This window comes from Mytilus californianus, unplaced genomic scaffold (genome assembly GCF_021869535.1).
Source record: "Mytilus californianus isolate M0D057914Y unplaced genomic scaffold, xbMytCali1.0.p SCAF_1, whole genome shotgun sequence".
In the NCBI taxonomy this organism is placed as follows: domain Eukaryota; kingdom Metazoa; phylum Mollusca; class Bivalvia; order Mytilida; family Mytilidae; genus Mytilus; species Mytilus californianus.
The window spans coordinates 83285816-83312174 of NW_026262581.1; the positions used below are offsets into that span (position 1 = coordinate 83285816).

A 26359-nucleotide genomic window follows, 5' to 3' on the forward strand; every position below is an offset into this window, starting at 1 on the left:
GCCGTGCAGTCACCTACAATTCTACACATATTTGTCATTTGGTCTTTTTATGCCCCCGCAACTAAAAGTTGGGAGGCATATTGTTTTATCCCTGTCTATCCGCCCGTCCTTCCGTCCGTCCGTTCGTCCTTCTGTCCGTCCGTTCGTCCTTCTGTCCGTCCGTCCGTCCCATTATGGATATATAGTTATTCCACATTTTGAATGCTAGGAACTTTTCACTTTGCTGGCTGTTTATACAAATATTGAAGGTGTGCATGTGGTCAGGGTTTTGATTTTTATTAATATTTGCTCTAGTGGGAGATGTTGAACTTTGTCATTTTGGAGTATACTACTCGCATAAGAGGTGCATAGAGTTTCCGGATAACTCCTCCTACAGTGAACCATAGACTTATGTGCTTCCATGCTCAACTTTGTGTATTTTAAAATAACACTTTGCATCTGCGGGGCATATTGTTTTACCCCTGTCTATCTCTTGTTCACCTTGTGTCATTTGTGTCTCCCAGACCCAATGATATCTCAAAGAAAGTCCTACATTGAATTTGTTATAATACAGCTACTTCAGAGTGGAGTGCGGGGGCATCACTTTGTCTAGTTTTGAATAGTTTTGTCCTTGGTAATCATACCGCATTTCCTTATTTATACATTCATACAAATATAACTGCAATTTGAAGTCATCATGGCATTATAATACAAACGCATGAAAAATATTTGCCTGAATTATTTACCTCTTGGGATTTATAAAATGACAATAAGATATTTGTCGGATAAAAAAGCACAACATTGTGATTTGATCAACTCTAAAGTTTTATTACAACATGTACAGATGGGTGCGGCCCTAACCTGTACACAAGTTAACTTAAAGCAGTCCTTACGACTGCTCTATAGGTTAACTTGGGAAAATTTTAGCAGACCTGTAAGTTAACATTATCCCTAGCAGACCAGACCTCATGTCTGCCTTTTTATGACTGCTGCAGACCAGACCTATGGACAAGTTTGCTAGAGCAGACCTGTTCCCAGGACAGGTCAGCTCGACCACACCAGACCTGTGGACAGGTCTGCTTGACCAAACCAGACCTGTGGACAGGTCGGCTTGACCAGACCAGACCAGTGGACAGGTCGGCTTGACCAGACCAGACCTGTGGACAGGTCTGCTCGACCAAACCAGACCTGTGAACAGGTCTGCCTGACCGGACCAGACCAGACCAGACCTGTGGACAAGTTTGGTATTAAACAGAGCAGTCCTGTCGGTCATGGGGACAGGTCTGCTTTTTAATCGGTCCTATGGGTATTCTTTACCACGTTGATACAAACAATAAAAGCAGTCATGTTTACAAGTTAACTTTGGATCATGTTTACTTTATCTTGAAAGCAGACCAGATCAAAGTTAACTTGGGACCAAGTTAACTTTATCTTAGAGGAACAGACCAGAACAAAGTTAACTTTGGATTATGTTAACTTTATCATGGACCAAACCAAAGTTAACTTTTATAAGAACAGGTCTGGTTTTACTGTTGATAGCAGACCTGGTCATAAGTTAACTTGCATGTAGGACTGCTTGTGGCAAAGTTAACTCCGTCCAAAGTTAACTTCAATTCTGGACATGGACCTGTCCTGAAGTTAACTTTTCGGGCAATCTTTAAACAGTCCTAGGACCAAGTCTGCTTTTTAAGTTAACACAAATTCTGTCCTAGGACCGGTCACAGCAGTCATAAAACCGGTCCTAAGTTAACTTTAACCAGTCATAAAGTCTGTTTATAAAGTTAACTAGCTGTACAGGTTAGAACTGCACCCATCTGTACAAGTGTTTAAATTTTGGATGAGCTTTGATCACCAAATAAAAGTCGTGAAGTTATTGACTTTGTATTGATACAATTTTAAAACAAATGTTGAATATATATCTGAAGTAAATAATTTTTCACAATGTAACAAAAGATATACATATATATTTTAATAATACAAGGTGAACAAGAGAAAGAGATATAGAGAGATAACAACTTAAAATCAGGTTGTCATTTTGGAGTATACTACTCGCATAAGAGGTGCATAGAGTTTCCGGATAACTCCTCCTACAGTGAACCATAGACTTATGTGCTCCCATGCTCAACTTTGTGTATTTTAAAATAACACTTTGCATCTGCGGGGCATATTGTTTTACCCCTGTCTATCTCTTGTTCACCTTGTGTCATTTGTGTCTCCCAGACCCAATGATATCTCAAAGAAAGTCCTACATTGACTTTGTTATAATACAGCTACTCAGAGTGGAGTGCGGGGGCATCACTTCGTCTAGTTTTGAATAGTTTTGTCCTTGGTAATCATACCGCATTTCCTTATTTATACATTCATACAAATATAACTGCAATTTGAAGTCATCATGGCATTATAATACAAACGCATGAAAAATATTTGCCTGAATTATTTACCTCTTGGGATTTATAAAATGACAATAAAATATTTGTCGGATAAAAAAGCACAACATTGTGATTTGATCAACTCTATAAAGTTTTATTACAACATGTACATGTACAAGTGTTTAAATTTTGGATGAGCTTTGATCACCAAATAAACGTCGTGAAGTTATTGACTTTGTATTGATACAATTTTAAAACAAATGTTGAATATATATCTGAAGTAAATAATTTTTCACAATGTAACAAAAGATATACATATATATATTAATAATACAAGGTGAACAAGAGAAAGAGATATAGAGAGATAACAACTTAAAATCAGGTTGTTTGACTGGGTGCAAGGATTGCATTCCTTTACTCGATGATAACCAGGTAGTTTTATTCATAAAGATTTTTAAGACAGACAGCTAGATACCATAAACATACTACGTATACACAGGCCAGAGTCTGCTTATGAGCTTGTTTTGCTATATGATATAAAAACTAAATTGACGAAAAAAGGTCATTTATTCAAAATCATAAAATGCAAAAAATACATTTTGCAAATAAAACGTTAACATTTGACATAAAGTTCATATTTAATATGAAATTATAATATATAATTAATACGAAATTACATCAACTAAAATCATATCAATTGAATAAATGACACAGAATAGCAAAGGTAGGGAGAAAATTCTGCCCCACTTATAAACATATATACATATCTAATTATAAAGATAACATTAAGGAAGGTATGTGGGTGGGAATTTTCCACAAATTGTTTGATAGGAATTACAAGTTAACACTTCAAAGGCTGATGATAAAAGGAAGTGACCACAACGCACTTACACGTGAACTCGTGCTGACCCCGCAAGATCATTGACCAATAAGAAAGATGTAATCCAATCATGCACTGGTCATAAGTGAAATTTCTCTGCACGTGAAAACATGTAATCTAATTTCAACAATTTATCGTTAAATTGAGTAAGGCAACTCCTCTGACCCATTGACCAGACTAGAGACATCATAAATTAACAGTATAAATAGCTCACTCTTTATTTAAGTCTTAGTAATAAACAATTAATACATAATTATCTTCTCTGCTGTCTCAAATGATTTTATTCAGCTTAATTTTCAATTAGCAAATAAAATTGGTTATTTTTATGTACAAGGACACTGCTAACCATTATAACTTATTTGAAACTAGAAACGAACTTACATGTCTTTATCATACATTTAAGTTTATTTTTTACATTTATATCAAATACGAATAGATGAAACGTCCTTTTTGGGTAAGTATTTCATACGATTAAGTAAAAGTGGCCACTTAATTGAACACATACACTTTAACGGTCATTCTCAGTAACCACAGACGAACTAGGAAGATTATTATATATCTGTTAATCATGATATCCATTCAGACTGTTCCTTCCTGCCTATGTGAGAAGCACTTGTACAAGTTTCTGAATTCGCTATCTGGTATCCTTCCTGCTAATATTTATCTTTTTTTTTTAAATGTTGTCTGTTGTCCTTTTGTTAACACATATTGATCGCTTATTGATTGATATATGCTGTATTTATCTGATCATATACATTTGATGTTGGATGTGTCATGAGATCCTGATAGGTAGATACATTTTCCATTTGAACATGTTGAACATCGTCATAATGTTGCTGCTCATGACTACGAAAATAAAAAAATGGTTATTATCATAAATTGTCTACAATTTTTTGGTAGTTGTCGAAATGCAAGTGATGAGTACATTTAAATGATACATTTGTGTAAAGTTGTGAGTAGTATAAACATCTTTATCATATGAATATATTTGTTTTCTATTTTCTAATTGGCTAAAGGCATAGGTAATTTTCGTTTGTTAAACATTATCATCCACGCGGGAAAATTGATGAGATGCCAATACCGTGTACCTATCGGAATGGATATTTCATACAACACGAATTACAAATAGGACGAGAAATAAAATGAAGGCAGACAATTAGACTTTAAAAGTTTAAATAATGCTAAGTTTGTTGAAAGACTTTCCAGTTTTGAATGTTGACATACGTAATAAGAATGTACAACCAAGAGAAGAGCATAGGGACGGTACAGTTCCAGTTCATCATTAAACTGAGAGTTAACATACAATGTTATGGTATAATATTCAACTTTCTGGTCATTTATTGTGCACCACTTGAAATAAAAAAAAAATTAAGAAACAAAGAGTACATAAAGAGGAAGTCCATATGCCACCTAAGAAGAAAAAGAGAATAGAAATGTACTAAAACGAAATCCTGTGGATTAATTATTATTCGTGGGGTATCGCGTTTGGTTGATTTCGTGAGTACAGGGAAACCACGAACTTAAATGTTTAAAAAATAATAAATTTCTATAGGCCTATATACAAAGTTTCGCAAAACCACGAAATCAGACATCAGTGAAAATACAATTTTTCCTCTACCCACAAAAATTGGTACCCACGTAAATAAATGAATCCACAGAATATGTTGAATGATTATTATTGAAAGAAAAGTCACAGGTCTTTAATAATATATAGTTATAATAAAATAACTCTACTCATTTCATATTTGTGAATACACAGTTATACAAAAAGTATCTTGACCTCTGACTACGTCGACTTCCTCAGTCCATATATGTTCATTAGCTCTATAAAACATGTAGTTAATACATCAAAAGGCTACACTAGAAAATTATAAAGACCAAACAATCTAATAAGGAACTGTCAGGCGATTTTGATGGGTGGCATGAAACAGCAGCAGAAACACAGTGATATATGTTTGGCCCTTGCCATATTTACTACAGGTTTTGTTATATTAGATCTTTAAAAGAATTAAATGCACATACAAGGTAATAGATAATTAAAGGAAAATAACTCCAATAAAGAGTCAATTGCAACTTTTGCAGATGTCCTCCTTAGAGAATACTGACCGTGTCTGTCTATCGGTAATTTTAATCATACATACATTTTTGTTTGCTATTGTATTGGGCATGATTATGACAATTCGATAAAGTGAAAAGAACCTTCTTTTAAGTCATATGAAACAAGTTTTGGTGATTATAATGTTATGGAAATTATTGAAATAATGCATTTAAATATACTAAACTGAGCTTTCTTTGCACGTTTTCATAATTACAAATCTTACGAATCTATAACGCATATTCGACAAATAATATTTACTTTGCTGATTGTTGACTGAAAACTTTGGATACAAAGCATTTTATACATTTTATTTTCTATTGCAACTATTATTATGCATAATTGATTAAATCTCAGGAAATGTGAAAGCTAACTATAACGTCTCTTATAAATTATAACCTAAGTAAACCTAAATAGAATTGTTGTGACTGTCATTTTGTCTTACTACGTAATGAATGCAAACAAATACCACCTCAACCACCATTACCCCATACTTCGAAAAAAAGGAAGTACAACACCATCAGATGTCCAAGATAATTTGACTTTGTTTTTGCACAAAATGTTATTACTTAAAGAAGTTTAACGTGCCCACCCTCCCTTTTTTGCCTATCTAAACTAAATGTCGCCAAGATACAACACAATAAAAAAATGTACATGGAAATATAAAACGTCCTATGATTTTGAAAGATGCATCAAAAGTTGTTTGCTACTTCAGGAAGCTAGCAAAGGAAGCCATAAATGTATGTTAAATACTGCCTGTTAAGAACAACATGATGTATGTATTCAGCTTCAGAAATTCACACCGAAGTTACGTTAACTAGTTTTCTGACGTAAAATCTGGTTATTTATTTGGAATTGTAACGTACAAGGTCAGGAGATTGAATCAAAAGCAGTTCCAGGCAATAACTCGGGAAACAATCCTCTCAATTGCTTTTCCTCAATATATGATAGAGAACAAGTTTGACATGTAAATTTTGAATTTTGGACTTATAGTTCATTCATTTGATATAAAGGAAAACGGTGCTCTCTGTCGTTTACGTGCAATAACATGATAACCAAATTTTTTAAAAGATGTAAAAACACACTAAATGCCGTTTCGATATGATAACTTGAAAACCTTTACAATTATTCTTTTCTTACTTTGATATGTTGCATAAGATGAACAAAAACGGAGTTAATTTATAGTTTACTTTCAATGACAGTTATTTCAGGTTTGTTACCAATTTTACAGCCTTATATTATATAATGTCTTCATTTAAGCATTCCTCAATGTTCTACTTTACATTATTATGTCGTTTGATACTCGATCAAAATAAAAATTGTGCGAATAATACATTTCACATATATATATAAATTTATACCTCTGTGTTTGTTCTGTGTTATTGTCTTTTCCTGCAAAAATTATTATGAAAAATAACATAAACGTACATAAGTTGTTATATACGCAAGTAAACTGTTTTTAAAAATTAGAATATTGTTGGTTGATTGGAAACACATTATTGCAACAGTCAAACGTTGAAAGGTTGAGGAGTACTCATTAAAGTAACACCAAAACCGGTACCAAATCCAAGTAAGGTACGGCTTTAATTACACAAATGACACCAAAACAAAAGGCTTTCCGGAATGAAACTAATAGAAAGTAATTAATCTTTAATTTCAATTGTCTTTTTACCTACTTGAAAATGTACATTTGAGATTTACGTCTGTCTCAACATAATATTATTCCTTGTAATGTTCCGCCGAAAGAAATGTCACCTTACCCGGACACATTAGCCTGACTCTGAGCCGACCAGTCTTTGATTTGACTTTTAAATGTTGCGTGGTTAGTAGATATTATTTCGTATTCACTTTGAAATCTTAATGGAATTGTATGTCCTTTTTCTTTTTTTTTTAATTTGCTTACTTTTATTTACTGTTACCTATACTCGTATGCATGTTTCCCTTATCGAGTGTCCTAATTCTATCGAGTTTACCAATTCAATTCTTCTTTGGTGTCGTACGTTACGTTACATTCGTTACTTTTCGATATATGTATTATTTACGACTGTCATCTTTTTAATGCATAAATTCAATGACGTTAGTCATACCTTGTTTTTTCCGTAGTTGTCGTTTTCTGTGAACTAAAATACACACCGCGACTGTCATTAGAACTCCTAACAGAAAGCCTCCAATAAAAAGACCAACCTGTGTTGATAATAAACAATTCGATTGTACTGTCTTTGCTGAAACTGAAAAAAAACAACATATAGCTTGATTGGTATCACGGAAGAAGCTCGTACATTTCTAATGCTTAAATCAAATAGTTCTTTTCAGTTATATTATTTAGCGAGTAATATGAAATGAAACTATTGGGTAGATCGAGAATGTCTATGTTCATTCAACTTATATCCATCTCGTATAGTTAAATACAAAATGTTCTTTGGATTCACCATGCTCATGGTATCCAAAACAACTCATCAAGAAAATCACAAAAATGAAGTTTTAAAATAACAGAAGCATATTCATCCAACACTATTGGGCTATTGTTTTGATAAACGAAACATAAAACTTGGGACCGAATATCCAAAACGTGGAAGACATACAACAATTAGCAACACTGTGTTGTGAATATATATATATAAAATCCGGTATTTTATCTCACACAGGTAATATAAAGCACAAACATATACATAATAAAGTATACTTTAGCAGTAAAGCAAACACGCTAACATATCTATGGTCATTAAACCCTTTGACAACTCTTAACTTTCATTTCATATAAATCCAAATGTTATCTTTAATAGCAATATGTTATATACTAGCATTGCACAAAGATTTGACGAAAAGAAGTGCGGAAAACTAATTATTTGAGTAAATTTTCTAAGTCCAAGGACTATAACTCTGCACAAAATCATCAGACCGGAACATAATTCGAACTTGATCTGTAACTTGTCATGATAACACAATACACCAAATACCAAATCAATATCTTCAGACAGACAGACAGACAGACAGACGGACGGAGTGCAAACCTAAAGTCCCCCTCGACTTTGTCGGTAGGGGACTAATAAAAGATAAGGAAGAGAAATTAACCCCAAAATATGACATCGACAATGCGGCGAAAACAGCTTCCACTACAAAAACTGCTGACATCCAGAAAAAGGTGATGAACGACCTGTCAGATTCAGCGGAAGAGTTTCAAGTAGCCCAAGCAAAAGCAGAAGTAGAAGCGCCAAATGAGGATGTCACAGTTGACACAGAACCATCTATTGAAATGAAGCTGGGTCTTCCACACAAAAACCAGAAAAACACAAGCAAAAGGCCAAAAAGCGACTGTTGATGGACATTATCCGCGAAAACCAGATGGCATATAACAGATTTATTACGAAAAAAATTCCAAAAATAATGAAAGTTATCGGAGTTAGTTCTTCGGAAACAGAATCCGATTGATTGCAGGTTGAGAAAACAAATAAAATTTATTTCCTATATTTTTTTTAGTTAATATATACAGTATCACAAATCTTATCCCCTGCTTCTTAGCTGAAATGTATTTGTGAGCTATTGCCCTGATCACTTGTCATCCGTTGTTTTGTCCGTTATCTTTTCCGACTGAAAAAAAGTATTTTACCAAACTTTGTATAAACGAAAGCTCTTTAGATGCAGGACTTATGTATGACAACCCTTTCAAATTTCAAAATTGCCATCGCAGCCTTTGAGCGTTCAACTTCTTGTTCAAAAATGAATGTAGGATTTGTTACTTCATTGATACATTGGTACTGCCTTTTTACTGCAAATTTCTTCTCCTTACCACCCCCTCCTCCCCCCTTATCTAAATTAAAGATTACTCCCTAACCTTGATGTTCCTTTTATTTTCGTATCTGTAAAACAGGAAAATGTTTATATCAGAAAACGGGATGTACATATAAAGATGTAAGAAGATGTTGTATGAGTACCAATGAGACAACTCTCCATCCAAGTCACAATTTGTAAAGGTAAACCATTGTAGGTCAAAGAACGGCCTTGGCTCACACATAATATGTACTTTTATATATAACTATGGCCATATGGATGCAGGAAAAAAATCATTCAAAATAAAGTATCTGGCTTCATATACATGTGTATGAGCTTGACGACATATCCGATTGAAATGTGCTGTTATGAAAACTCTGGATTCAAATTTTGATTTTTATTGTCGGTGGAGCTATGGTATGATCCGTTTATGGACTACTTATGGATAAATTGCGCCGCTAAATTAACTTTTGAGACGACCCCTGTAGTTTTTGCTGTCAGAGTCAGAGTCAACAGTCGGAACCGAGACTTTCCGTAAATCTCAATTTAGGCATCATCCTTTACCTTCATTGCAATTAGTTAATATGCTATTTTCGTAGATCTTGTATTGCTGACCATAATTGTAGTGCACTGTTTGTACCTATCTATTGTATTTATCGAGATAATTCAAATACACTAAACACTCTCAAAATGCGTCATTTAAAGGCAAAAACTGCTCAAGTAGTCATTGAATAGTTTAAGTCATTTTCCATTTTTGTAGCTCTTGTATAGCTGATCTTGTATGTTTTTTACTGTTTCTAAGTTTCTCTTATATTTTTGAAGAAATTGCGATATTATGAAAACTAGTCAACAAATTGCTCTAAGGGCGACGACTCTTTCGGTCATTTGAACTTTTTGTATATACTGTAATGCTGATCATTTTGACTGTTGACAGTGTTTATCTATATTTTGTAGTTCTCGAGATAAGTTGCAAAAACTAAAAATTTGTCTATAATCGACATTTGAGGAACATAACACTTTATGAGTCATACGTTATAGTATATACTATAAGGATCATTTCCCAAGTTTGGTTGAAATACGACGACGACGGATGACGACAACGGAAGCCAAGTGATGAAAATATCTCACATGGGCGTATGGCCTAGAAAAGCTTATAAGTGCGTATAATATGAATTATTTCGTTCGTCTGATGTGCAAAATCTTCATGAGATTGCTTTATTTATCTTATTTGTTGTGATTGCTTCATCAAATATGATATAATAAATATAATTGATACCTTATTCGTTGACGGAAAGTGTTAATTTAAGACAGCTTTAAAATATGCTTATAAGTGTTACAGTACTGTACGGAAAGCCCAGTTACACATCATTCGGTACAAGTTCCTGTATATATGTCACATTTGTGATTCAAACAGTTCTATGGGTCACATCCCCATACACAGGAGCCGTTTTCTGGATAAATGTGTTGGTCCATACATTTAGGTGAACATGCATCAGCAAAGTTTTTCCTCCAACAAACTTTAAAGCATCCTTCAAAAGGTATTTTCAAAATGACGATGTTTATGCAGGTCCTCAATGAATACTTATTATCTTACATTTAACTATATTTGAAATAAAAACTTGATTTATTTGTTTGCAACGATGATACATTGGAATGAAACACGAGATAACATCGTGAGCTATTAATCAGATAGAGAGACACACAGACATACATGAATATGAAAAAGCAGCAAGCAGTGAAAAATAAAAAACCTAATCAAAGATACCAGGCTTCTCATTGTCCAACGCCGTACGGTTGCCTGTAATTGCTTACATCCACTTCATTTGAGGTGTAATACCACAAAATCAGAGTACGTCACATCCAATTTCATACGAAAGAGGGTCGAAAAAAAATTCCCTTGAATTTGACAGTTGTAGGAAATTAAACCTGCATTTCATTGCATAAACATATATCTTGGGTGTTTCAAAACACCAGTCTTTTTTTATTTTGTGTTTCTATAAATATTTTTGGAAACTTGAAGTGACGTGCTAAATAAAGCTTGTAAACAGGAGAAAAAAGGAGTGAACACTTAATTAGTTTACTTCCGGTGATGGTTATTATCTTATTTGCAATGAAATGTTATGTGAAATTTTCACTGTAGTACTGGTCAGGATAAAACTAAACTCATGTCAAGTATTTCTTTATTTGAAAGAAAGACAAATTCTGCACAACGTTTTTGAAAAATGCAAATTTAACAAAGACTAATAGGAGAAAACAATGGTGGTATCATTCCTAATTAGGGAAGCTGCATATTCACCTTTGACCTTATATGTACTCATGTTTTTTAAGAATTTCATGCTTTTTCACTGAAATCTTGCAAACATAACATTTTCTGTGTGAATTGTCTCAAAAAGACATTTGAGGGAAAATTGCTCTACCATGAATATTATAAGGCAGAGCAAGCCATACTCAGTGTTTTGTGGAGCTTTTCTGACTTTTTCTCCTTATTTTGGGTCTTAGAAGAACACTTTTGTTCTTAAGTCATTTTTAAAGAAATATAACGTAATAAGTAAATGAAATGATTTTTGAAGCAATAACAACAAATGATTTACTAAAAAGGAACCATTATATGTCCCTCTCTAGAATCCGACGTAAACTAAAGTTTTATGTAAGGACTTATTGAAACCCCCATAAAGTCATCAAACTTGTATATTGATAGTTCATTCCGCTTGATCACTTCAATAAATCATTTATTATCACATTTCATACATAAATATGTTATAGTTATCCCAAAAAGTTTGATTTATTAGTCTAAAAAAGTAAAAATTTGAGGGAATGAGAGGTATAAATGGACCAAAAGAGACCTTATAATGATGACAAAGAGAACTTGGGAAACTAATCTCGAATTTATTTTGCGCATTAAAATTGTCATACCTTTAAAACTCAACAAGATATTTTAGTAAATTATTTAGCGATAAATCTGCACCAATAATACATTGTGATACTAAAATATTATATTCACACGAGTATGATGGTACAAACATTTATTAACCATAAGTCTCAAAGAAACAGGATTTAAATAAAGAAATATATACACAGAAGGGAATAGTTCTTTAATAGCTATTAATCAGCGATAAACCGACAAAAAGTTAGAAATCCTCCTCACCCTTTTAGAACGTTTCAGAATATAGTACATGCTAAAACAGATGCATTTTATTTATAATTTGAATTGAAAAACGTCGGACGAAGCAGTTGGTATATTCATCAGTTCATCATCATAGAACATGTCACGGTATCTTTCCCCCTATTTAAAGTAAAATGGTTACATCCAATCATAAATTTAATTGTATGGCAGGTCAATAACACGGAAAGGTGTCACAAAATCCAAGTATATATCTGCGTTCATTAGATAACATAATTAAACGGTCGACAACCTGAAAATTAATTTCCTACCTTTATCACATGAATCGCCTTGCCACCCCTTTTTACAACCACCAGGAGGACAGGTCCCTGTAAACCAGCTACATGGCCCAGTCAAACAATTACACTTCATTGTACAGTTGTTACCGAAATACCAATTGTCACAGGCTACAAGATAGCAAGTATATTGCCATGATTATGGTATCTTATTGAAACAATTATAGATATTCTTGTAACCAAGCAATTTGACATGTAATGTAGAAACATTTGCGTTACTACCCTTTCTTGCAAGTTCAAATATGAGCTCAGTGGTTGCTTATTTGGTCAGCATCAACGTCATTAAAAAACTTAATCATATGATCGTTCTTTCGTTATTGTGCATGCTACACGTCGGAAGGTAAAATTATTGATCTTCGTTATTTCCTTGATTAAACTTCTATTACATTACACTCAACAATAAATCTAGTAGTATAAAAACAATAATCATCTAAAAGTCATGCATTTATATGATACTAAAAGGTAATGTAAAGGATACAAATGTTCAACAGCAGTGACATGACCAAGCTTATATAAATTCTTACAATTTCATATATTTCTACATGCTACCGGATTGATTACATGTACAGTCTTGATATCACTATGTCAACCATCGGTAAATTGAAGTAAGCGGGAAGTGAAACAAAGATGTTTTTAATCTCATGCAAGCATCTGATTCCTTACTAAAATGTCTAGTAGGATTAATAAACAAACTGTGTGGACATCGCCAAAATGGTAGCAAGAAATACTGATTCCCTTATTACGATCATCATTCATGTAGAAAAATTACGTAAATGTTATCTTAAACAAGAGTGCACACGCTGAAATGTCTCGCCTTCTTTACTAATCATTTATATTATGTTGATAGTCCTAAATATAAAGCTTTATTACAACTGTCACATACACTTAACATTAACCAAGTAAACTAAACATTGACCAATGAACCATGAAAATGAGGTCAAGGTCAGATGAACCATGCTAGGCAGGCATGTACAGCTAACAATTCTTCCATACACCAAATATAGTTGACCTATTGTTTATAGTTTAAGAAAAACAGACCAAAACACAAAAACTTAACACTGAGCAATGAACCTTGAAAATGAGGTCAAGGTCAAATAAAACCTGCTGACTGACATATAGATCATAAAATATTTCCATACACCAAATACAGTTGAACTATTGCATATAGTATTAGAAAAAAAGACCAAAACTCAAAAACTTAACTTTGACCACTGATCCATGAAAATGAGGTCAAGGTCAGATGACACCTGCCAGCTAGACATGTACACCTTACAATCATTCCATACACCAAATATAGTAGACCTATTCCATACAGTATAAGAAAAACAGACCAAAACACAAAAACTTAACACTGAGCAATGAACCTTGAAAATGAGGTCAAGGTCAAATAAAACCTGCGTGACTGACATATAGATCATAAAATATTTCCATACACCAAATACAGTTGAACTATTGCATATAGTATTAGAAAAAAAGACCAAAACTCAAAAACTTAACTTTGACCACTGATCCATGAAAATGAGGTCAAGGTCAGATGACACCTGCCAGCTAGACATGTACACCTTACAATCATTCCATACACCAAATATAGTAGACCTATTGCATACAGTATAAGAAAAACATACCAAAACACAAAAACTTAACACTGAGCAATGAACCTTGAAAATGAGGTCAAGGTCAAATAAAACCTGCGTGACTGACATATAGATCATAAAATATTTCCATACACCAAATATAGTTGAACTATTACATATAGTATTAGAAAAAAAGACCAAAACTCAAAGACTTAACTTTGAACACTGAACCATGAAAATGAGGTCAAGGTCAGATGACACCTGCCAGCTAGACATGTACACCTTACAATCATTCCATACACCATTTATAGTTGACCTATTGCATATAATATTAGAAAAAAAGACCAAAACTCAAAAACTTAACTTTGACCACTGAACCATGAAAATGAGGTCAAGGTCACATGACACCTACCAGTTGGACATGTACACCTTACAATCATTCCATATACCAAATATAGTAGACCTACTGCTTATAGTATCTGATATATGGACTTGACCACGAAAACTTAACCATGTTCACTGATCCATGAAATGAGGTCGAGGTCAAATGAAAATTGTCTGACGGGCATGAGGACCTTGCAAGGTACGCACATACTAAATATAGTTATCCTATTACTCATAATAAGAAAGAAATTAACATTACAAAAAATGTTGACTTTTTTTTCAAGTAGTCACTGAACCATGAAAATGAGGTCAAGGACATTGGACATATGACAGACGGAAACTTCGTAACATAAGGCATCTATTTACAAAGTATGAAGCATCCAGGTCTTCTAGCTTCTAAAATATAAAACTTTTAAGAAGTTAGCTAACGCCGCCGACGCCGCCGCCGGATCACTATCCCTATGTCGAGCTTTCTGCGACAAAAGTCGCAGGCTCGACAAAAACCAATCTGTTTTTTGAAAGCCCTTTAACTTTATATTGATTTGGCCTTCAAATTGTTTAGATTCTATCTCCACTAATGAGTCTTATGTAGACGTATCGCGCGTCTTGGGAACCAATTATAAACCTGGAACCTATAAAGATTTTTTGTTTTATATTGGTTGAATGTGTTCTATAATTATAAAGAAGACATTTTCTACATTTATCCCATAGACTCTTACATAACAGCTTGATGCCTTGCTTTGCTTTTTTTGTATGCCATTCTGGAGGAGAAAGGAATTTCCATTCAGAACGTTCGTGCAGGAATCAATTTTAAATGTTCGGTTTCAATAAAGAAAAATTATCTCTTCTTATAAAGATGTGTTTGACTATTTCTGGTTTTTAGAATATACAACTTAATGTCCGCTGTTCGATGTCGTATTTCTTTCCATTCGGTCTTTATGTAACCAAATGTTGGAAGAACCTTTCGATCCTAAATTATTTTAGTTGTTTCAGCTATTCTTAAGAGGATCATGTTGAACGACTCTCATTAAGAATTATAAATAATTATCAAAGCCTAAAGTGGAAAACCAGAAATTGGAATTAAGTGAACATTACACAAAGAATGCCTATGAAAACTTAATATCTGGATCATATATGGTTTTATTTAGTTTGATGTTATCTGAAATAGAATACCTATTAGACATCTATTTTTGGAGAAATGGCCGCCAAGTGTTTTTATCATTTCGTTAGGAAAACAAATTGTTGAAAAAACCACAAATATCTGACAATGTATTCCCATTTCGCTCGGCCGTTTGAAAAACAGTTGAAAATGTTTACGTCCAACAACAGAACAAATAGAACAAGAAAAGGTCAATGGACTGACATACTGGGATGTGTAATAGAAAGAATACAGTAATCAAGTCTTCGATATTTTGGAACAAACATGCACTGGTCTATACAAAAACAAAAACCAACGCCAAAATAAAATCAAAGAACCTAGCTATCTTAATTTTAAAACAACATTAAGCAAAACGTTCAACCATTCACAGTTCAAAAGACAGTATCTAGCACAAATGTTTATCTAAAAACTCGAAAATTATAATTATGCCTGTGTACATTGTATTTCAATTTGAGAAAAATACCATGACAAATGTGAAGTTTACACAAACAGTTTTGTTTTCTCTCGAGAGACTTAACTCTACTAGTAACCATGTGTGTGAAAATATAATACGCCCACTGACCATATATAAATATACATGTATTTACTTTTAACTACTGGTATTTATGAACATGTTTAGGAGGTAAGGTAATATGTAAATTGTACGTACTGTTGTTGCAGTATTCATCATAGACATGTACACCTTACAATCATTCCATACACCAAATATAGTAGACCTATTCCATACAGTATAAGAAAAACAGACCAAAACACAAAAACTTAACACTGAGCAATGAACCTTGAAAATGAGGTCAAGGTCAAATAAAACCTGCGTGACTGACATATAGATCATAAAATATTTCCATACACCAAATACAGTTGAACTATTGCATATAGTATTAGAAAAAAAGACCAAAACTCAAAAACTTAACTTTGACCACTGATCCATGAAAATGAGGTCAAGGTCAGATGACACCTGCCAGCTAGACATGTACACCTTACAATCATTCCATACACCAAATATAGTAGACCTATTGCATACAGTATAAGAAAAACATACCAAAACACAAAAACTTAACACTGAGCAATGAACCTTGAAAATGAGGTCAAGGTCAAATAAAACCTGCGTGACTGACATATAGATCATAAAATATTTCCATACACCAAATATAGTTGAACTATTACATATAGTATTAGAAAAAAAGACCAAAACTCAAAGACTTAACTTTGAACACTGAACCATGAAAATGAGGTCAAGGTCAGATGACACCTGCCAGCTAGACATGTACACCTTACAATCATTCCATACACCATTTATAGTTGACCTATTGCATATAATATTAGAAAAAAAGACCAAAACTCAAAAACTTAACTTTGACCACTGAACCATGAAAATGAGGTCAAGGTCACATGACACCTACCAGTTGGACATGTACACCTTACAATCATTCCATATACCAAATATAGTAGACCTACTGCTTATAGTATCTGATATATGGACTTGACCACGAAAACTTAACCATGTTCACTGATCCATGAAATGAGGTCGAGGTCAAATGAAAATTGTCTGACGGGCATGAGGACCTTGCAAGGTACGCACATACTAAATATAGTTATCCTATTACTCATAATAAGAAAGAAATTAACATTACAAAAAATGTTGACTTTTTTTTCAAGTAGTCACTGAACCATGAAAATGAGGTCAAGGACATTGGACATATGACAGACGGAAACTTCGTAACATAAGGCATCTATTTACAAAGTATGAAGCATCCAGGTCTTCTAGCTTCTAAAATATAAAACTTTTAAGAAGTTAGCTAACGCCGCCGACGCCGCCGCCGGATCACTATCCCTATGTCGAGCTTTCTGCGACAAAAGTCGCAGGCTCGACAAAAACCAATCTGTTTTTCGAAAGCCCTTTAACTTTATATTGATTTGGCCTTCAAATTGTTTAGATTCTATCTCCACTAATGAGTCTTATGTAGACGTATCGCGCGTCTTGGGAACCAATTATAAACCTGGAACCTATAAAGATTTTTTGTTTTATATTGGTTGAATGTGTTCTATAATTATAAAGAAGACATTTTCTACATTTATCCCATAGACTCTTACATAACAGCTTGATGCCTTGCTTTGCTTTTTTTGTATGCCATTCTGGAGGAGAAAGGAATTTCCATTCAGAACGTTCGTGCAGGAATCAATTTTAAATGTTCGGTTTCAATAAAGAAAAATTATCTCTTCTTATAAAGATGTGTTTGACTATTTCTGGTTTTTAGAATATACAACTTAATGTCCGCTGTTCGATGTCGTATTTCTTTCCATTCGGTCTTTATGTAACCAAATGTTGGAAGAACCTTTCGATCCTAAATTATTTTAGTTGTTTCAGCTATTCTTAAGAGGATCATGTTGAACGACTCTCATTAAGAATTATAAATAATTATCAAAGCCTAAAGTGGAAAACCAGAAATTGGAATTAAGTGAACATTACACAAAGAATGCCTATGAAAACTTAATATCTGGATCATATATGGTTTTATTTAGTTTGATGTTATCTGAAATAGAATACCTATTAGACATCTATTTTTGGAGAAATGGCCGCCAAGTGTTTTTATCATTTCGTTAGGAAAACAAATTGTTGAAAAAACCACAAATATCTGACAATGTATTCCCATTTCGCTCGGCCGTTTGAAAAACAGTTGAAAATGTTTACGTCCAACAACAGAACAAATAGAACAAGAAAAGGTCAATGGACTGACATACTGGGATGTGTAATAGAAAGAATACAGTAATCAAGTCTTCGATATTTTGGAACAAACATGCACTGGTCTATACAAAAACAAAAACCAACGCCAAAATAAAATCAAAGAACCTAGCTATCTTAATTTTAAAACAACATTAAGCAAAACGTTCAACCATTCACAGTTCAAAAGACAGTATCTAGCACAAATGTTTATCTAAAAACTCGAAAATTATAATTATGCCTGTATACATTGTATTTCAATTTGAGAAAAATACCATGACAAATGTGAAGTTTACACAAACAGTTTTGTTTTCTCTCGAGAGACTTAACTCTACTAGTAACCATGTGTGTGAAAATATAATACGCCCACTGACCATATATAAATATACATGTATTTACTTTTAACTACTGGTATTTATGAACATGTTTAGGAGGTAAGGTAATATGTAAATTGTACGTACTGTTGTTGCAGTATTCATCATACAGATAACCAGGTTCACATCCAGTGGTGTTATAACATAATCCATCAGTGGCTTCACAGCTTTGTGATATACATCCATCACATGGGCGATCACAGTTTCGCCCAAAATAACCCTTACTACATCCTGAAATATTCGTTATATTAGACCTAATTATTAATTTTGTTCTTTTGTTCATTTTAAAGTAGACCAAATCTTTTCCCTTGACCTATATCTTTGGTTCTCCCCTCGAATCATCTTAATTTTCCTGTCTTTTTAAAAGTATATTGCATATGTACATCCTCTTGCAGCCTTATACATCCGATCACATAATTATAAAAATAAGAAATTGTGTTCGTTGTTGTTGTTGTTGGATTAATTCTTGTTGACTTTAATTCATGCCAACTGTTGTCATTATACCTTGTTCACACGGTAGATTTTAAAAACAAAAGAGATGTTTGAGTGTGTGAGGCGGAAATTTATTATTCATTTAAATACTTCGGATGACATAAGGAACATCATTTATAAAACGATGTACTATTCCAGTAAATCAATTGAAATAAAAAAGTTGGTGCAGTACAGTTGCAACCGCTAATGTCAATTGAATATTATATACTATAACATTACTAAAAAGAATAGATTATATCAATGCAATGCAATAGAAACAAAACTTTTAAAATTAACCTAAATATTAAGCTAACACGCCAACGAAAACGCATATTATGGGATCCGTTGATTGTAAAAATAGTCACTTCTAGTTGTCCAACACAATTAACAAAAATGATGGTGAAATTAATTTTTGAATTTCATATTTAAGGCACGATAATTGATAATTTAATTTTAGTAAATTACATCACATAATGAAGCAGTGTTTGGTGTAAAATGTGGGAATACAATATTGTCTGTGCTAAACCAAGTTCTGAATTTATTGATTTGAACTGTAAATAAACAAAAAGATATTTCCTCACTAAAATGTTGCATACAAGCAGAACATGAAGGATTGCACATGAACATCGAAACAGTTATGTATATTTAAATTTTATACTTTCTTAGATATAGCATATAAAATATTCGAAAAATAGTAGTACAAATGTAAAGAATATACATAAATATCGTTAAAAAATTCAGCGTTTGTGACTTTAAATTAACTTTTCTCGGAATCCTGTCATACGAATTTCGTTAAAAAATATATGTTATTGCTACTGAAATTTCCGTTTTATTGATATACAATTAATAGGGGGTCCCCGAATTCGTTTTTTGAGTATGAATTGTTGAATTTTCTTTACAGCGTGGAAAAAGCGTAGAAAAGGCAAAAATAACCGTGACGTCGTCGCTAGAAATGTTATTTTTCGACGTTATTAGATATTACAAAGAGACTTGAATGATTTATACTGCTATATTGTTTTTTAATTAAACGGAAATTTTAATGGCAGTAACATATCAATTTTAAAGAAAATTGATAGGACATGTTTTTGAGGAAAGGCAATTTGAAATATTTGAAATATTTTTTTCTATATTTACGTGTATCCTATACATGTGTACTCCGTTCTACAGAATATTCAATTTGCTATATATCCGAAAGTATATAAGTTTCTTAATATATAATTTTTCGATATCCATATGCAGTTCCACATGCTCAAATTGCTTGCAAAAAATCATAAAAATCCGTGAGATTGCCCATTACGTACATTTTACCTTAAATACAATCTGTTTAATTTTTGCAGATAATAATTTGAAAGTCTTTAAATCACTACGACTAATTCATGAATGAAATGTCAATGGGAAATCATACATTAATTATAAGCATTGCACTGGCAATGAAACGAATTCTTTATTAAAGCCAATTAATAGATCGTTTGAGCCTTGAACACCTTGCAATAATCTAAGTTTGTACGGGAATGAAAATTCATATTTTCATGATTAGTACTCGCAAACGCTCGAACTTAATTATGAAGAAAGGGATTATCATTCCCTTACATATACATAATATTTTCCGTCTTTTAATGGATTGTACATGCATTCATAGTTTATGCTACCAGCATTGTTTGATTACTTTGACCTTTTTTTTCAAACGGCAAATTTTTTATTCACGAATAAATTACCGATGAAAATAAGTTAAACGATTGATTATATAGATTCTCCAAAGCTGGTCTATAAAGATTCTAGACGGAATATCTAGATTTGCAAAAATTCACAAACGTAAAAAAAACCAACATTATAGAATTGTTGGTTTGAAACTCTTTTGTATCTTGTGGGGGAAGACAGCACTTTTACATTGAAGTTAATTGCATTAATTACTTCAAATGAAATGCTTTCTTACACTTTTGAAATTTAGATCAGTAAGCATGTTGGAATTATAATGTACCGAACCTGGAAATGTAGATACGATCCAGGTAAACTTATCGATCCTTTAAAAAAACTTATTCTAAAAGGTTATCAATTCAACACTGTAATTAATTCTTTGAATATTGTTTTCATTGGTATACATATTGATTTTGTTATCAGTAAATGTAAATCAAACGAAATATTATTGTTATATACATAAACTATGCAAATTCATGGCTTTACAATCTGTCGATATCTGTAAATTGAACAAGATCATATTTCTCTATGACTGTAAATGGCGTCTTTAGACTGAATCCATTGGATGTTGGATGTGAACTGATTGATATTTTAGTCTTAGATACATAATTTTTTTTATTAGTTGTTATTTGCTTTGAACTAGCTGTCAATAACTGCGAGTACTCTCAGATCTGAACTTAGTGTCTTTTTTGTTGTGGAGATGTATGAATACCCTACCACGTCCGGTCTGTGTTTTTTATTAGATGTTTTTCTTTTTTGATTTGATCGCATAACGTTTTTGTTTTTGTTAAGAAGTTAGTTTGTTAAAATCCGGTCGAAAATGTTTTCGTAACATTAGTTTTGTCTGTCTTGCCATATTTGTTTCATTTGGTCATTGAACTAATATCTTTCTTCTTGTTAAACTACTTTTATTATTATAGTTTATGACTTTTTCAGATGGTTTAGTGTTTAAAACTTTTTGTTGAACTTAAGGTGAGGTTTGTTTTATTAACATTGATTAAGGTAAATTGTCTTGCGTTGCTGTCTTGAAATGTGAATAGAAATAGTAAAAAAAAATTCAAACAAAGCAATCAAGCAAAGTGTCTCAGATTTCAACAACTTTTTGTATATATTAAAAAAAAAACATCAGAAATACCGACATGTTTCGTGAAAGATAAATGTCGCATTCATAGGGTTTTGAATTTAAATTTACATACATTCAATTGGCTTGGTTAATTACACGTATCATTTTCTGACAACGACAAAAATAAGTTTCTTACTCTGGTCACATGATTTGCCATGCCATCCTTCTTTACAACCTCCAAGTGGACATATTCCGTCTACTTTGTTGCAGGGTTCGACTAAACAGTTACATTCCATTAAACAATTATTCCCAAAATACCAATTATTACATTCTAATGGACGAAAAAATACAGATTTCAAACATAAATGAAAATTATATATAGTAAACGATATGTATAGAAGGTCTGTTTGGAACAGAAATACCCCTCCCAAGTCAGTCGAACCGACGCATTGACTGCTAAATCAAGGTATTATGTATAAAAACTTGAAATTAAGTTAAGTTTATAGCCGATTGGTCTTTTTCATACCTATAGTTTTTTTTTTCACCAACACTGAGGCAGCATCAACTTTACAAGGCCAACGTATTGCATGAAACATGACTTACTTGTATATTCATAACAAGGTCAAACAAACGTTTCCCTTTTTTTTTTTTTAAATTGCATAAGATAGGCAGCTTGTTGAATGTACTAAGTATAAAATGATTCATTTGGAAGCCCACATGTACAGTCATGAATAGGGATGTTAAAGAGTACTCGAGTACTCGAGTACTGCTCGCTAGTACCGAGTATCTTATACCAAAATGATACTCAACTAATCGGTTTCATGTTAGAATGTTATTGCCTTCTCTAAATGAAATTGATTTTATGTAGAGCGCATCTCGGGAAATTAAATAGTATTCTTTGATAAAACGACATTATAATACGTTTCGAATGTTCGCGCGTAATTGTCATTTAAGAATTCTCCTAAAAGTGATGCGATATGCACGAGAGCAGCTTTCTTCGGTTGAAACTTTTGGCTAAATGTGTCCTAACCATTCCAACACTGCTGTGCATTCAAAGAAAAGGTTTTCGTCTGCAGAACTGTTAGTTGCGTTACATATCTGAGAAGCCGACTCTGAAATAGTTGACAAGATTATATTTCTAAATAAGTACAAATTCGTTGCATCTTGTAGTGACCCTCAGAGAATAGTCAAAAGATTCTGTACGTTCTTAAAGAGAGGCGAAAGATACCAAAGGGATATTCAAACTCACAAGTCTAATCATCACCCCTTTGTTAAATGTGTTTCATCTTTCCATAGACACGGTAGGTATAGTGTCCGGCGGAGATCGTGTTTTTTCGAGTGAATCGGTCCACTTATTTCGAGTGTAGATCGGGTTTTTTCGAGTGATAACACATGTGATCAGTTCAATTAACTACTATTTCGCAATTAAAATAGTTTTATTCATGACCGTTCATGTTATTTTGAATACGATACAAGTTTTGAGCACAAAAGACTCACAATTTCGTTGTATTGAACCTAAAATTCAGTTATTTACAATGTCCGTGTTTTTTCAAAAGCAACAGTTAAAACGTTTAAACAAATTGTCCGGGTTTTTTTTAAGAACATGTGAATAAGAAAGAAGACCTTCTTTGGCTTTAAACTGACTTTTCCTAGTTTGTAACTGTGGACAATATTATATATTCTGAATAAGTCAAAAAAACAGATTACTATGTTGATCAAATTTAACCATTTTCAATTTAATGACAACGTTCTGTTCTGAAAACATTTTACCATAACCTAGCAGTATTACGATATATAAGAAATCATTGGGTCCGTTTTAAAACGGTATTAAGAACCGAGTACAGGGACTCATAATCTTTTTTATTTATTGCATGCTGTCTTTGGTTTTACAGTCAATAATATTTTATGATTCATATATATTACAGTGACGAAAAAACATAGGAGCAAGAAAACTAAGGAAATGGAGTAAACAGTCAGAAAAAATCAATATAAACCCAAATATTCTACTAAAAGAGCCCCTTCCCCTCCCAAAAAAAACAAACAAAAAACAAAAAATTAAACGTAAATGCACTGACATACGTTTTAAGCCAAAGGAATTTTGTTTTTTCACTCGATAAAACAAGGACACACTCGAAAAAACACGGACTGCTCTCGAAAAAAACACGGACATATAAAAATCAATTTACTCTCAAAAATGTCATTTTCAATGCGAAAACAAAAAAATTTGTAAAGTGTCTATATATCTAAGTATACATAGATTCCAGTATTACGATATATAAGAAATCATTGGGTCCGTTTTAAAACGGTATTAAGAACCGAGTACAGGGACTCATAATCTTTTTAATTTCATTGCATGCTGCCTTTGTTTTTACAGTCAAAAATATTTTATGATTCATATATATAACAGTGACGAAAAAACATAGGAGCAAGTATTACGATATATAAGAAATCATTGGGTCCGTTTTAAAACTGTATTAAGAACCGAGTACAGGGACTCATAATCTTTTTAATTTCATTGCATGCTGCCTTTGTTTTTACAGTCAATAATATTTTATGATTCATATATATTACAGTGACGAAAAAACATAGGAGCAAGAAAATGGAGTAAACAGTCAGAAAAAATCAATATAAACCCAAATATTCTACTAAAAGAGCCCCCCCCCCCCCTAAAAAAAAATAAATAAAAAAATTAATTAATAAATTGCAATAACATTTGAATTGAATGGAATATCTAATAAAGATTGAAAACAACACTTTATAATTTGATTTTATATGACCAAAATGACCTAAAAATTAGCGAAATCAATCTAAGGTCAACTTTGCCTGATGGAGTTGAAACCTTAGCCTCTTTATAATTTTTAAATCTATAAACGGACAATTCTTAATGATTCATTGTTGATTGCCTAACGTCCAGTGGCACAATGTGTCATGCAGGTTCCGGACGAGAACCAATTTACAGTAGATCCAATAAGTAGGTACTGTAACAGAGGACGTTCGGGGTAAAGGTCGGGAAATTTAGACTGTCACTGAAAATGAGAGTATTTTGGATATGGACAGAAATTTTGCCTAGCAACAATCCACATTTGGACCATTTAAAAAGCTGTTGCAAGTGTTCTTAACGTGCTATGAGCGTAGCACTCTCTCTACACGCCGGGCGGCGCCCCCATTCTGCCTGGACCTGGCTGCATACTTGAACATCCCATACAACCAAACGGACGTCTCACTTTGGCAAGGGTCGGTCGGAAGAGGACTTACGTGACCATATTTCTATTTCCCTGTCCCCCTTAGAGGTAAATAATTTTAGAAAGGTTCGTTATTAATCATGTCAATACCGAAGTATTGACTACTGATCTGATAATAAACTCGGGGACTTGTCCAATGTATTCAATAAACAACGAAAAAAATAATCTTTAAGCTTCAATACGAAATTAAGACTGTCACTGAAAATGAAAGTATATTGAATATGGACAGAAATTTTTGAAATAATAATAATGATAAAAAAATTAGATTAAAAATATCTATATATATATAGAAATTTGGCAAAAAAAAAAAAAAAAAAAAATCCAAGTGAAGAAAAAAATATTCTCAAATATTCCCCAAATAATAAAATTTTTAAAATTTTCAACAAATAAAAAAAAAAAGATAATATTTGACAGTGTTGAAATATGTGTAGTGGAAGTTGGTCATAAGATTTTTTTTCAATTTGATCCCCGGGAATAAAAAAAAAGTAAACGAACGCTAAGTAAGAAATATATTCGTTATCCTGGTGCAATCAGGGTGTACGAAATTTTACACCGGTGTTGAAAATGCATACGACCTTCGGCTGCGCCTCAGGGTGTATAGATTTTTAACACCTGTGAAAAATTCTGTATACTCCTGATTACACCAAGATAGCTAATATTTCCATCAAGACAAATAGTAAATGAAACATTAAGGATATATTTTCTGTAAAAAACACATTTACCCGCTTTATATTCTATGCGTACGTACGTCTCAGTCCAACATGTCTGAGCTCACATAAAGATTTTTTACGTCACGAAATATTTACTGTATGAAATCCATATCGGTACACTAACATGAAGATTTCAGAATGCAAATGAACGATGACTTTTTATTTAAATGTACGTGTTAATACAGCATTATCAAACAGGTTAAATGCATTGTTTCGTGTTTTGAAAAGTACTTTATTTGAACCTTTTCATTGTTTTTCAAACGTAAATGCACTGACATACGTTTTAAGCCAACGGAATTTTGTTTTTTCACTCGATAAAACAAGAACATACTCGAAAAAACACGGACTGCTCTCGAAAAAAACACGGACATATTTTCAATCTCTAAAATGTCATTTTCAATGCGAAAAAAAAAGTAAAGTG

General features: G+C 32.7%; 1 protein-coding gene across 7 annotated transcripts in view; it reads right to left on the reverse strand.

The window, feature by feature from the left end:
- Positions 1-2896: 2896 nt before the first annotated feature.
- LOC127724962 (multiple epidermal growth factor-like domains protein 10) overlaps positions 2897-26359 on the reverse strand; it is a 178358-nt gene continuing 154895 nt past the window's right edge. For 6 of the 7 annotated variants that reach the window (XM_052231972.1, XM_052231971.1, XM_052231975.1 and 3 more), the window contains 6 exons: positions 22183-22317; positions 18845-18988; positions 12524-12658; positions 7411-7551; positions 6685-6715; positions 2897-4074 (listed from right to left, as the gene is read on the reverse strand). In XM_052231972.1, coding sequence (XP_052087932.1) covers positions 3945-4074; positions 6685-6715; positions 7411-7551; positions 12524-12658; positions 18845-18988; positions 22183-22317 — 716 coding nt within the window. In that variant the 3' untranslated portion in view covers positions 2897-3944. The other variant, XM_052231973.1, reaches the window with a different exon arrangement.